At 51.0% G+C, this 12,404-nt stretch overlaps 1 protein-coding gene across 3 annotated transcripts in view; it reads left to right on the plus strand.

Moving 5' to 3' along the window:
• NR6A1 (nuclear receptor subfamily 6 group A member 1) overlaps positions 1-12,404 on the plus strand; it is a 74,515-nt gene that overhangs the window by 40,454 nt on the left and 21,657 nt on the right. Inside the window, exon 1 of one of the 3 annotated variants that reach the window (XM_068413688.1) lies at positions 10,951-11,008. The exons of the other annotated variants lie outside the window; for them this stretch is intronic. Coding sequence (XP_068269789.1) covers positions 10,981-11,008 — 28 coding nt within the window. The 5' untranslated portion in view covers positions 10,951-10,980. Of the gene's footprint in view, positions 1-10,950; positions 11,009-12,404 lie in introns of those variants that run through there. 3 annotated transcript variants of the gene reach the window in all.

The following is a 12,404-nucleotide window of genomic DNA, read 5'->3' on the forward strand; positions in this document are numbered from 1 at the left end:
GAAACAATTCACCTCAAACATTGGCATTTTCCCCGTTAGTCAAACGGCGGTGGGCACGTGTACCCTGTGTGCAGGACGTGTGCGAGGACTGCCTCCTTAACCCTTCCCGATGCTCGCAGTTTCCAGAACAGCCTTCTCGCCTTCGTCGCTGCAGGCTGAATTCACACCCCGCTTCTGCTCGTCCCCTGCACTCTGGGCTGTCTCGCTCCCCCTGTGCTGGCTGTAACGGCACCTTCCTGCTTTTCCCAAGCGCTGCCACGTGCGCGCTGCTCTGAAACTCCAGCAGCCTGAGATGGGTCGGTGGGTCCCGTCCCGCTGAGCACCGTCCCCTGGCCGGACCCTCGCTGGGCTGCCCGTGCAGGTCCCTCGCTGGGTTGTTTTAGCTTCTCCCCGTCTCTTGGCTGCTGGACTCCCTTCCCTTTGCAAAATCTCTCCGTGTAGTGTCCCTTCATAGGAACTGGCTCCCACAGGTTGTTGGTCCACAGCTCTGGCTGCAGCTCAAGCACAACCTTTAACAGTTTTTCAACTCTGTATACAAATCAGATGTATAATTTACCTCTTTGGGGACAAAGGATAGCTGATAGCAACAAATCCCTGTGCTTTGCATGCGGTCGTGCTTTGTAAGCTCCACAGGAAATATACTTAACTAAACAAAGTTGTAATTACGTGCAGCTTCCTACCTCTGTTCCTTGATGTTCTGTATCACGTTAGTGCTCAAGTACCAGTTGTTTAGGAAAGCTTGCCACGTATGCCTCAGCCCAGTCAGTCTCTGATTCCCTTGTTGACAACTTCTTTTTCTCCTCCATCTTCTCTTTTACCTCTCCCTGGCCTTTAGAGCCTTTTAAAAAGGTAATTTAAGTCCTCTTAAGTGCCTGAGGCACTGCTCAGCTGCTCCATGTGTGGGTGGGGTTAGGCCCTAAAGGCCATCTTCTCACCCGCGGGGCCCCGCTGGACCCACGGCTCTCCCCACCTCACAGCTCTGCGTGTTCTCTCTGTGGTGGTGCCTTCTGGAGGTTTGGCTGGAGCTGGGGAGGACACAGGAGGAGGCAGCAGCCTCCCGGCTCCCAGCACAGCTCTCACGCCGGCGGTTACAGACCTGGGCATCCCGCAAAGTTAGTGAGTTGGACACGGGTTGCAACAGCAGACATTGGCAGAGTGTAACGGGCTGTATTCTGCGGATGTTGAATGCTTTCAGAGGAGAGGCTAGTACTGGCCTTCGAGCACAAAGAGACAGCAGCAAATGTGTGTGTAGATACTGGTGTGAAAAACGTAAGAACGTCACTTGATTCAAGGGGGAAAAAGCCCGTGCAAGAGTGTGTTCTTGGTGTTGGTACCTTCACTTTGGGGCAGGGTCCCTTTCCCTTATCTGACAGCCACAGGAAAACGTGGGCATTTTATAGTTATGTTTAGCTGGCTGATGTGTTGGTTTAGTTTTTCTTTGTTTTGCACTGCAGGTAAAGCTGTGAGCTCTGCTTGTTTGACACGCAAGGCTGTGCCTTTTCTGTTGGTCCTCAAGAGCTGGGTAGAAGACTGGCTACGAAACTGTGTTTGAGCTGGGACAGCATGTAAACATCGTTTGAAACACAGGTGTTCGTGTCGTTGTTTGCATATAACTCCTTTGGTTTTGCTTTTTTAAATTAATTTCATTTTTTATTTCTGTGTGCAGAAACACAGCGACTCATGTATGACCTAAGTACAGATTCTGCACAGCTACAGCTAAGTTATAAATGAGACTAGAAATTACATGTAGCTCTGTGATTTAATTTTCTCTGACATATTGAGTCTATGTTTTAGCCTACAGAACTCCACAGCTGTGCCCTAATTCTCTTTCCTTGTGATCTCAACATCGCTGCCTTTTAAGGCGTTGCTATTCTTGGATCCCAGCAGGACACCATGTTAGGCTGTCACCCCGCGCTCCCTATATTGCCAGTGCATAAAGCAGCTTCTCCCTGGACTTCCAGATAATATGTGCAAGGAAAAGTTTGTAGCAATTTAGTGGCTGGATAAGACTAGAGCGGAGTGCTTTATATTCTCCATGGTAGTGTATATTAAGGTGTGGGTGTAGGGATTCCTCTGGGATTGCTGTCTGAGGGCAGAAGGAAAATGTTTATATTTTCTTACAAATAATAAGCAATAGTATAATTAGGTTTCGGCAAGACTCATATCCGGGGTGACAGTTCACACAGGAAAAGATGGATGTCTTTTTTTTGCTTTAAATAAGCAGGTCACTGCCCTATGGGTATTTATATTCTGTTTTGTTAAGTGGCATTCCTATCTGGAGAACTATATAAGCCTAACTCTTGATTTAACCAAATATTGGCTGCGTTTTCATTCTGGTGCGGCCTTTCTCTAACGTCTTGTGTGTGCTCATATAAGCAGATTTTGCTAAATTTGGGGTAGCAACTTGCTCGGTGGGATTTAGCCTGTTCTAGCACAGGATATGCCACTCTTGCCGTGCTCGGACGCATGAATCTGAACATCGAGAGAGTGTCTCTTGTGAGTAGCAAAGGCTGTTCTCTGTAGTACGTGTGCTGCAAAGTCATCACAGCACAGCACAAACAGCCCCGTCGTCTCTGTGATAAGAGGCCTGGTGGTAAGCACTGGGAGTTTTTTATCTATCTACCTACCTACCTATCTGTCTATCTATCTATCTGCCTTGTTTTCAAGATATATGGTAAAAACACTAATGCAGATTTTCATTTTTAACTTCTAAAAAAGAAATAGTCTTACTTGACATAAGCAACATGAAAATATAATATGATTGGAATGTCAAAAATTCAACGCTGAAATCCACGAGCTGTTGTTGGGGCAGAGCATTTTAATTTCAAATCTGAATCTTATATGTTTCCTCTAAAATCATCTCACATGTCCCGCAGCACCCTGCGTTGGAGAGGATCCCTCCGGCTGAGCCCGGGTGCGCTGCGTTGTGGGAGTATTGATGGCACTCGGTGTCAGCTGGCAGAGCGGCAGCAGCCGTGGAAGGGCAGCTTTGTCCGTCTGTCCTGCCACGGCACACACGGACACGCTGCCGCAGCGGTGCCCCGGGCGCACCCGCTCCTCAGCCCCGGAGAGGAACGGGGAGAGTTTGGTTTAGGTAATCCACCGCTTTCACATTCCCAGCACAGCCAGACCAGTAAAACAGGGCAGTAGCTGCGGGTTTCATGAAGCTTTAGTGTCCCTCTCGAGTTTGCGGTGCTAGCCGTAATGAGGACAGCGGAGTGCAGCTTAGGATGCGCTTAATGAGGGGAAATCAACCCCCCTAATCAGGGGCCGTCATCCCCCAGCAGTCACAGAGAAAGATGGATTCCTTCGGTAGGTGATTTAGAGGCATCTGTTAGGCAGTAGTCGCTGTCCTGACTTGGGTGTCCTCCGAGCACGGGGTTCCTGCGCAAGGAGTTAACGTCCCTGACCTTGCCAGGCAGCCGCTTTCGAGCCGGCTGCTGGAAGAGGTGCTGTTCTTTGCCAGCTGCACAGAGGAACTTGGAGCCTCTTCGCTTGCAAAGCATAAAAGTTGGAAATCTCTCCGGTCTCAGGTCCGGGTCTGGTGGTCTGTTGCTTTTGGTCCCATACACACACGTGCTGTTTCAGTGATTAACTTCAGCGTTACCCTGCTCCTGCTATTAGATGTCCTGCAAGCTCAGTGCTGCTAAGAAGCTGTTCCACCAGCTGTGCTCCAACACAGCATCATCTCAGGCTCCTGTTTTAGCTCAAGATGGTTTCCACATCATTTTGGGATCTGGTGGAAGGCAATGTAGGGCTTCCAGATTCCCTTTGGAAAGCTGGCTGAGCCTTACGGACCTTGTCCCGAATCCCCCAGAACCGGGCGGTGAATGCCGGCCTCGGGACGGTTTTTTCTCTTTGAAATTAGCAGCAAAGCAGCTCCAGCCCTCTGTGAGCATCTCTGCCTCTTCGGGGGTACTTCATTTCGGAGGGTTTCATTTCTTACCTCTGGCATCTGCTCTGCCGCAATCTGTCAGCTTCCAGCAGGACCCAGGGTGTATAAATTGGTACCTGGGTAGGCTTAAAACGCACGGAGCTCTCTTCTCCAGCTAAACCTCTGCCTGGGCTGTAAGAAATCGGCCAATTACCCGTGGATGCTCTGGACACAGTTTGCTGGATAACATGTATTTACAAATTGCAAGCATGTGAATTCGTTCCAGCACATTTTGTGCTACTTGTTGCCTTTAAGCTGCAGCCGCCGCTACTTTCTGCTGTTGGTGCAGCTCCGACCCCGGCAGACCTGGCTGGGGCTTCCAGGCCATAGTACTGAACACTGTGGTGCAGGCGTGGTGTTACAGCCAGCTTCAGGAGTGAATCACGGGTGTATAAAAAACAAAATCAAAAAGTGAATGAGAATGGAAGAATGCCGTTGGTAGTGGAACCCGCTGGGGAATTCAGGGTGCGGTGTAGGATTATGGCTAAAAATTAAAAATATAAACCACTTTTATGACCCTGAGGTTGCAAGTGCCCCAAAACATCTGTGGTTGTTTTGAGAAGAAACGTAAAGGCCAAGAAACCCTCCTCACGGTGCCAGACTGTGTAAAGAGAAGCCACTTGGCTTTGCTGCCAGCGCTGCGCTTGAGAGGGGCCTTGGGGAAGTGCTGGTGGTGCTCCGAAAGGGGAATATTTTATGGTTAAATGTCTTTCTCTAAAGTAAATGTAAATTTTACTTAAGGAAAAGAAAAAGTTCAGACGAGAAAAAAAGGATTAATTTCAGTATTTCAATTTGTTGTTTCCTCTGCATCTGCTCTGGCCACTGCCTGAGGCCAGGTCGGGGCTTGCAGGGACCTGGCCCAGTCTGACCCAGCACAGAGCTCTGCAAAAAGGGATGTCACGAGCAGAGCAGTAGCAGACTGGTCTGGTCCTGGATCCACGGGTCCCTTCGATGTTTAGATGCCTTAATGAGACAGGCTTCTGTGGTCAGGGCTGCTGACAGGAAAGAAGAAGGGGAAAATCAGAACGGGTGTAGGGAAGTATCATGGGAAGAGCTTTCCACAGCATTCATGGGCTCTGAATGTCCTGAGGACAAAGTTAGAGGAATTCAAAGAAATAAAACCTCTTGGCTGGCTGTGACAAATCATAGCATTGTTGCATTACATTTAATGTGTTTTAATTGACGCTGCTTTTGTCCCCCATCGGTTTTATAGTGCTGTCATCTGGAAGACAAAATATAGAGCTGTGCTTTCCAGCAGAGCTGTGCTTGGATCTGTGCTGGTTGTATCCAGACAACCAGACTTCGCGTGAACTGGGTAATTACCCTGTACATGAACCAGAGCAAATGTAGGTTTGTGAAGTTTCTTCTAATGTGAGTAAAATATTGACTAGCTACCAGTCGAGTTAGCATGAGGCTGGATCATGTGGAAAACAGCATGTGAAGATGTAGTTAGACTTATCGTGAGATGTATGCACATAGGGATCAACTTGATATCCAAAAAATTAGTTCCACCATGTGGAATAAGTTCTTGACTCCGAGGCAGACACTTGGCGCAGAGCAGATCCTCTGCTGCTTCAGCCGGGGAAGTAGCTGGTAATTAGAGGCTCATCTTCTGTGAATCAGCCACAAAGGAAAAGGAGGGCACATTTTTTTGAATGGGCTTGATGAAAACAGAGGGGTATTGGGGTTAGAGATTCTTGGTTTCCTCTGTGGGTTTGGAGGAGTGTGAGTTGTCATGCTTCCTTCTGAGCTGCTGTTGTTGGTGCACCCTGCCTGGTCCTCTTCTCGTCTACTCCATTTGTTTGGTGGTTACTGGGGTTTTTTTTTGTGCAAGTTGACCACTTTTCCCAGTTTCTCCTGCTTTCCTCCCCATTTGTGAAATTAAGGGAAATTTCTTACTACACAGAAGACCCCGTTTACCTTTGAGCTACCTGGTTATGTAGAACAGTTTTATGACTATAGGAATTTCATCCTGAAAATGTGTTGCAGTCCTGGGTAGTCACGAACAGCCAGTTGTAGCTGTTACCAATATGTAGTAGCTTTCCTCCTCAAGTACATTATCTTATTACCATAGATGTAAATATTTGATTTACAAAATGTTGCTGCCTGATGCTCCGGTAGTATCATATAAGACACATCACAATAGATACTGAGTTTAAAGATTGTTTTAAATGGCTTTAATGCATGCAGAGGTCAGAAGAGGCAAGATAACAGCAAAAGAGGCTATGTCAAAAAGTAATTAGAGCAGGACAAATGGATTGTGCAGGCATGTCGAAGGCTGTTATTTCTGTAGGCAGTGAGTAGGAAAGGTGTTAATGTAATGTGACAGATCTGGAGCAAAAATGAGGGTGCAGGGAAAACAAACAGGAGCTGCCCAATGGAATGGCTTAAATTATGAGGTTTGCTTTAACATAATTTGATTACACATGAAAGAAATGTTTAGTGTAGTTTCTTTGAAAATCTAATTGTCTTAAATACTGCACGTTCGATTCCGTCTTTATACCCAAAGAAGCCTTCCCCACTCTGCAGCAGCTTCGCTATCTGTCAGGAGTAAGATGTGAATAGTTCACCCTGTGTAGCTTCACAGAGAGGAGGGTGGAAGATTTTTTTTTCCCTAGTGTTAGTCTAGTAAGATTGGCTTTTATTTGCAGTCACGTACGTCTTAATTTGGGACCTCGTGCTATCTGGGGTGGGTGGTGTCTGGGGCCTAGGAGCTGCTGGTAGAGATTACGTGAAAATTGAGAATCTGGTCTATCAGAAGGACTAGGATCAGATTCAGCTGAAGGAAGACAGGGAGGTAACAGTTATTTTTTCAGGACCCAGCTCTTGGCCTATTCCAAAGTGAGAGCAATATTAGCAGGAGGGTTCGTGAGGCTGCACGTGAGCGTTCGCCTTCGCAGGCAGAACAACCCGTGGAGTTTACGGGAACATTTTCCTAATGCAATAGCAGAAACTTAACATGATAAAAGCGTCTTCATTAAGGAGCCACTGATGAAGCTTTGAGCTGGATGCTTAACACATTATGGCTAGACAGCAGAAGGGGGCTCAGAGCCCGTGAAAAGTCATGCTCGTAGGCAGCTAGGCATTGACTCCTCACGGCTGTACAGCAGTGCCAGGTATATCACCGTGCCACCGCTGCCGTGCTGCTTGTCTTTCCGTGTTGCTTTGAGCCCCTCTAGAAAGCAAGGCGAATGGGAATTTTTCCTGCCCAGTTGTCCCGTGTCATCTTCTCTTCCTTTAATTGTCCTTGCATTTCTAATAAATATCTTTTCCATGGATTTTGACATTTTGCGATTCATTTAGACTTGACATTATCCCAAGAATTGTGGTTTATAGACGGTTACGGTGAGATACATTAACAGTGGTAAATCATTCAGTCTGCAAGCTGTGCAGGTGTTGGCCTTGCGTGTGGCGGGGGTGGCCCGGGGCAGGCACGGATCTGCCGCCTCGCCCCACGGACCCGGCTGTGCCGAGCGGGGGGGGGGCGCCGGGCGGCGGGTCCGCCTGGGGGATGCTGCCCCCTCCTGTCCGGCCCCGGCCCGGCCGCGGCGCGGTACCGGCCCCCCGCCGGTTTACCACTTAAATGCACAAAACTTTTCCTGCCTCTTCCCATCCAGGAGATACTCTCTGCCTTCTGCCCTCCGTGCATCTCCTCTCTTCCTACATCCCGCTAAACATTTGCATTTTCTGCCCGGACGCTGGCCCTGTGGGAGGGACAACCGACGGCAGCGGGACACGAGGAGGGTGCGAGGGTGGGACCCAGGTCTGGGCTCGCTGTCACCCCGCCTGTGCAGGTGCTCGGGGGCTGTCTCTGGTCACGGGGACCCAGCTCAAGGACTTCCCCCCGTTTTCCGGAATGATCTGACGCTGCGTGACCGATTTGGGTTACTGGGAGTTACGGGAGACGCGCTCCCAGAGTGGGATGGAGTCACCCCGTGGGAAGGGGAGCGCTTTCCACGAGGGGTTTAGAAAGGAGCTCGATTGCCTGCCCATAGAAATGTAAAGCTTCTCCCTTTGCAGTTCTCCTTTCTTGTACTTGCCCACTAAGGCAGTAAAACCATATACTGCTCAGGCCTACAATCCCATTTGTTTTCCTTTTTTCCTCTGAAGGCGACCTCTCCAAGGAGCACTTAACCTCCCCCCTGCTTTTTCCTCTGTTACACAGAGCTGGTCTCCAGTGTTTGTCACCCATCAAGCAAGATGCAGTGAAATGCTCTTGCAAGCCGTTCAATAGACCAGGCTGGCAAATTCAGTGGCCGAGCAAATAAAAATATTAATAAAAAATAAAACTGGATATTTGATAGAAGGATTCACTTTGCACAACAACCTTTTGAACTAGTAAGAAGGAGGAAAATGCTTAATTTTATGTACACGTAGTGAATGCCTTATTAACCTTATTAACCTTATTAACACCACATTCCTGGTGCATTTAATGCTGGGGAGCGGAGGAATTACCCGCATCTGTTATTAAACCTTTATCACTGCACTTCTTGGGAGCCAGGCGGATGTTTGTTATCATTTCTTGCAGTTCCTTCCATAGCTTCTCTATAAACAATTATGTTTTAAAAATTTTTATTGTCTCTGAAATATCTGTATACAGAGCGTGAGGGGAATAGTGGTTTTGGGGGAAAGTGTGTGCTGTGTTTACCTGGAACCGGTTCTCTGGCTGCGGCGGCTGGAAGCAGTGATGTCCGCAGTACTGGGGCTGCCAGGATGCGTTAATCTGAATTTATAAAATTTATTTTTCCCAGCCGGGTTTTGTCTGTGCTTGCAGTTGTTCCTGAATGAGCTGTGGGTTTTTTTGGCGTATCTCTGTTCTGAGTCTCAACAGCAGTTGTTGTGTGAGCAGCTTCGTGTCGGCCTGTTACCCTGCGGTTGGTTGCTTTATTTTGGATGGCCGTGTCCCCGTCACACCGCGGTGTTACAAAATAAGCCCTCGGCATTCTGGTCACGCTGCTCGGAGGGGCGCCGGGGCGAGCGGAGCGCTCGGTGGGATGAAGAATGCGGGGCTCTGGGAGCAGGCACGATTGCACACAGCTGTGTCAATAGTGCGGCCGGGGCAGGGCTTACCTTGGCCGTGCGCTGCGAGGGCCGGGGAGCTGCTCCGCACACAGCCCTGCTTGGGTAACCCCCGAAGGGGAAAAAAGGAGGTCAGCCCGGGGAGCACGGCAAGGGCCGACACAGCAGCTTTACACATTTACAGCATGAGCAAACCGGAGACCTGGCCCTGTGCAGGGTGAGCGACAGCTTGCTGCTGCATTGTGCACCTGCTCCTGCAGAAATACAGGGTTAAAAACGGGATTATGAATAGAATCACAGAAGGGTTGGGGTTGGCAGGGACCTCTGAGACCATCTGGTCGGACCGCCCTGCCCGAGCAGGGTCCGCCGGAGCAGGGTGCCCAGGTGCCAGGAGGACGCTGCTGAGCTCTGCTCTTGCGTGCACGAGGGGTTCTTTGCATTGCGGGGTGTCACCAGAAAGCAATAAAATTTCAGGCTTGGGATCAAGTGAAATACGACCTCTTTTGTTGCCTCTGCGCCTTGTTTATTTTAAGTCAGCCATTTCTCAGAGAGTGGCTGAGCCCTGCAGTCCTCAGGACGAGGAACAGGAGCAGACTATGGCTTTTGAATGGAGTCAGCGTAGACATCTGGAGCACAGGTTGAATCGGGCGTTGGCAGAAATGCTTTTGGCCATTCCCTTCAATGCCTTGGTGTGGTGAGTGTTGGTTGGGGCTTGGGCAAACCCAGCTGACCACTGGGACACGTTCTCAGGCATCCCATGTTTGCAGCACTGAGGACACATGAACTGCACCATGTCCGAGGCTGAGCTCATCCCAGGAGGAGGATGAAGGAGCAGAAGAGCTTCATGAAAACGTTCACTGCTGCAGAGCAACACGTGGCTGTGCCTGACAGAGAGCTCACCGTTACCGGTGCTGTCACCGCGGTACCTGTTTTGAGGCGGGCAGCTGAATCAGCCACGGATTTATTGTTAGGAGAGATTGCACTGCCACTAAGTTTAAAGATGATCTACCTCGAGGAGGATGAGCAGCATGGACTGTTTTCTTATGTGAGAGAGAAATGGGGAAAAGATGAAACACCCAATGTCTCATGTAGTGTTTTTCATACAGCGCTGGTTTGCTTTCTGGAGCCATGGCCGGCGTGATTTTGACTCCATTCTAGCAACAGCGCTGCAGAAACTATTTCCATGAGGGAAGTGAATCCAGCTCACCGACACGCCGGTGCAGATCACACTGTTAAGTTCTGGTGATTTCACTGACCTTTGCACTTGTCCGTCGCCAGCTGCGTGCGCGCCAGGCCCACCCCGGCCATGGCTCCTGCACACGCCGCTGTCCTCAGGCCACCGCTCGGTTCAGGCGACCAGGGCTGGGCTGCACAGCTCACTCATCCACGTCGGCATCGACCATGCCACTCGTCCCGTGGGTGTGGGAAGGCGCTTGCTGGTGACACCGTGGTGCCTTCCCCTGCCCGCGCCGGTGCGCGTGGCACAGGCAGCCGTGCCCGGTGCTGCCTGCCTTCGCTCCGCTGTGGAGCGGGACCCGTCCGTCCCAAGTCAGCGTGTCAGTGGTGATTCAAACTAAAAACGGGGTTTTGGCCAATAGTTGTTATTGGCTCGAAGAAATAATTTTCATACTAGAGATTCCTGTGTGTTCTTGGCGCGCGTGTTGCTCGGCGGCCTCCGCGGGCGGCTCGCTTGGCCCTGCGGGGACGTCGGTGGGAAAACAGCGCAAACGTGGCCGCGCTCCGGACCCCCGGGGCGGTGGCTGGTGGCTGCTGGTGGCCGGTGGCTACTGATGGCCGCTGCCCGGGCGCGGTGTCCTGCGCCGCCCGGGGCCCGGCGTTCTGCGGGGAGCGGCGGCGGAGGCGGCCCCCCCCGGCGGGGCGGCGCGGGGCGGCGCTGACATCACGGCTCGTTAGCATAGGGCCGCCCGCGGTCGGCGGCGATGGCCGAGCCGGGCTGCTCGCCCGCCCGCGCCGCTGGCCCGCGCCCCGCCGCCATGAGGCGGCCCTAGGAGCGCGGCGCCGGGGGGATGAAGCGGGACTCGACCTGCATGGAAGGTGAGCGGGGCGGCGGGTAGTGCCTGGGGCCGGGCGGCGGGGCCGGGAGCCTGCGCGGCCCCGGGGCCCGGACGGGAGCTGGGGCCGGGGCCGGGGCCGCCCCATCCCATCCCGGCGGGGTGCGGGCCCGGGCCGGGCGCTGGAGCAGCCGCGAAGGGTTTTGCTGTTTCTTTCCTTTTCTTGGGGTGGCCCCGCAGCCCAGCCCTCCGCTGCCAGCTGCGTTGTGGCCTTTACATGAGAAAAAAAGCGGGTTTTAGTTTGTTTTGTGGCTTAATTTGTTTATGTTTTAAACTTCCTAATCCCGTTGACCATCTGGAAGAGCTTTTTTTAGTATTGTTAATTATTGATAGTATCGGGGTCATGTAGGCGCTTGATAACGTCGCTCCATCTCCCCTGGGACTCGTACTAGTTCACTGATATTTTACAGCTTGAGGGTTTTTTTTTTCCTGTGGTTGAAGACAGTGGCAAAGCTCTTCTTCAGAATAAGGACAAAATATTTAAGGAAAGCACATTGCATTTTTGGATAACACACATTTTGAAAAGTCATTATTTAGTTGTGCCTAGGCCCTGCCTCCTTGTAGGCAGAGGTTGCTGTGTTTTGTTGTTGTTTTAATCTTATATTTTCTTAGTTCTGCATCATTCTCAGTCATTGCACATCTAGAGAACTTAAATAGGTCCAAGAGAAATATTTTCAGGCAGGCAAGCCAGTTTTTAATCTTGCTGCTTTGTCAGTTTGTCAATGTTAAAAAACAGCCTGGGCCAGGTTTTAATTCGGAGCGTGTGGCCATGCTGGAGGAAGGGCAGGGCACCACGCAAAAAGCTTTATTTTTCTTAAATTGGATTAGAGAAGTTGGTCACTTGGGAAAGCGCCTGTGAAAGTCGGAGTCGATCTGCGAGCTGTGTGAACGTGAGTCGCACGGTGGAGACCCTGGGGCCTGCTCAGCAGCTGCACGGTGCCGTTCCGGCTGGCGGGGGCACATTTTGGTGCCGTGGGCTTTTGTTCCAAACTCTTTGTGCAACAACTGGCTGGAGTGAAGGATCAGGCCCTGTCGCCCGTCCTCCCTGTGCCGCACAATGGAGCGGGGCCGCGATCTCGCAGCGTTCCTCGTCCCTTGGCCAGCTCCTGCCTGTGCTTGGCAGGGCTGGTGCTGGGTCCTGTGGGACGTGGGTGCTCTGGGGCGCAGGGCTGGGTGTTGGGGTGGGGGGGAGAGGGGCTCCCAGCCTGCCTGGGAGAAGTTGCCTTTCACAGATGAGTTTTTGATATGCAAATAGTGATCGGTCCCAGGCTGCGGAAGAGAAGGGTGATGGGTTTTGTCAGCTGCACACTCTGATTTATACCTACATGAAAAAGAGCAACCGATGATCTCTGTTTTTTTATGAGGGCTTTCTTTTGACT

This window comes from Nyctibius grandis, chromosome 16 (genome assembly GCF_013368605.1).
Source record: "Nyctibius grandis isolate bNycGra1 chromosome 16, bNycGra1.pri, whole genome shotgun sequence".
Taxonomy (NCBI): Eukaryota; Metazoa; Chordata; class Aves; order Nyctibiiformes; family Nyctibiidae; genus Nyctibius; species Nyctibius grandis.